General features: G+C 64.4%; 1 protein-coding gene across 1 annotated transcript in view; it reads left to right on the top strand.

Moving 5' to 3' along the window:
* Positions 1-132: 132 nt before the first annotated feature.
* The window catches only part of LOC109289778 (solute carrier family 22 member 5-like), a 46,467-nt gene continuing 46,180 nt past the window's right edge, over positions 133-419 (top strand). The window contains exon 1 of the mRNA XM_019505979.1: positions 133-140. Coding sequence (XP_019361524.1) covers positions 133-140 — 8 coding nt within the window. The remainder of the gene's footprint in view (positions 141-419) is intronic.

Here is a 419-nt window from a genome sequence, read left to right on the forward strand (position 1 = left end):
GCAGTGGGATGGCCGTGTGGGGTTTGTGGGGGTAGGTGTCAGGCTTGTGGGCATGAATGCCACGTGGCCCCGGAGGCTGGCGGGGCACGGCGAGCTCCCACGGGTGGCAGTGGTGCTGTCGGTGGTGGGAACATGGCGTGGTGAGTGGCAAGCTCTTGCAGGCAGCTGCAGTGCTGTCAGCGGTGGGGGAGCACAGGGTTGCAGGGGCCAGTGGTGATTGGAGACCGCCCACAGACACCGCTGGTGGTGGCAGCTGCCCGAGGGCGCTTTCAGTGCTGCTTTTTGCAGGGGGTGCACATGCACCTGTGTGCACCTGCTACGCATGGCCAGGGTTTGTGGGGGTGGGTATTGGGTTTGTGGGTAGGTGTGGGGTTTGTGGAGGTGGGTGTCAGGGCTTGTGGGGGTAAGCTCGAGTCTGT

This window comes from Gavialis gangeticus, unplaced genomic scaffold, assembly GCF_001723915.1.
Source record: "Gavialis gangeticus isolate Ggan-Ray unplaced genomic scaffold, GavGan_comp1, whole genome shotgun sequence".
Lineage (NCBI taxonomy): Eukaryota > Metazoa > Chordata > Crocodylia > Gavialidae > Gavialis > Gavialis gangeticus.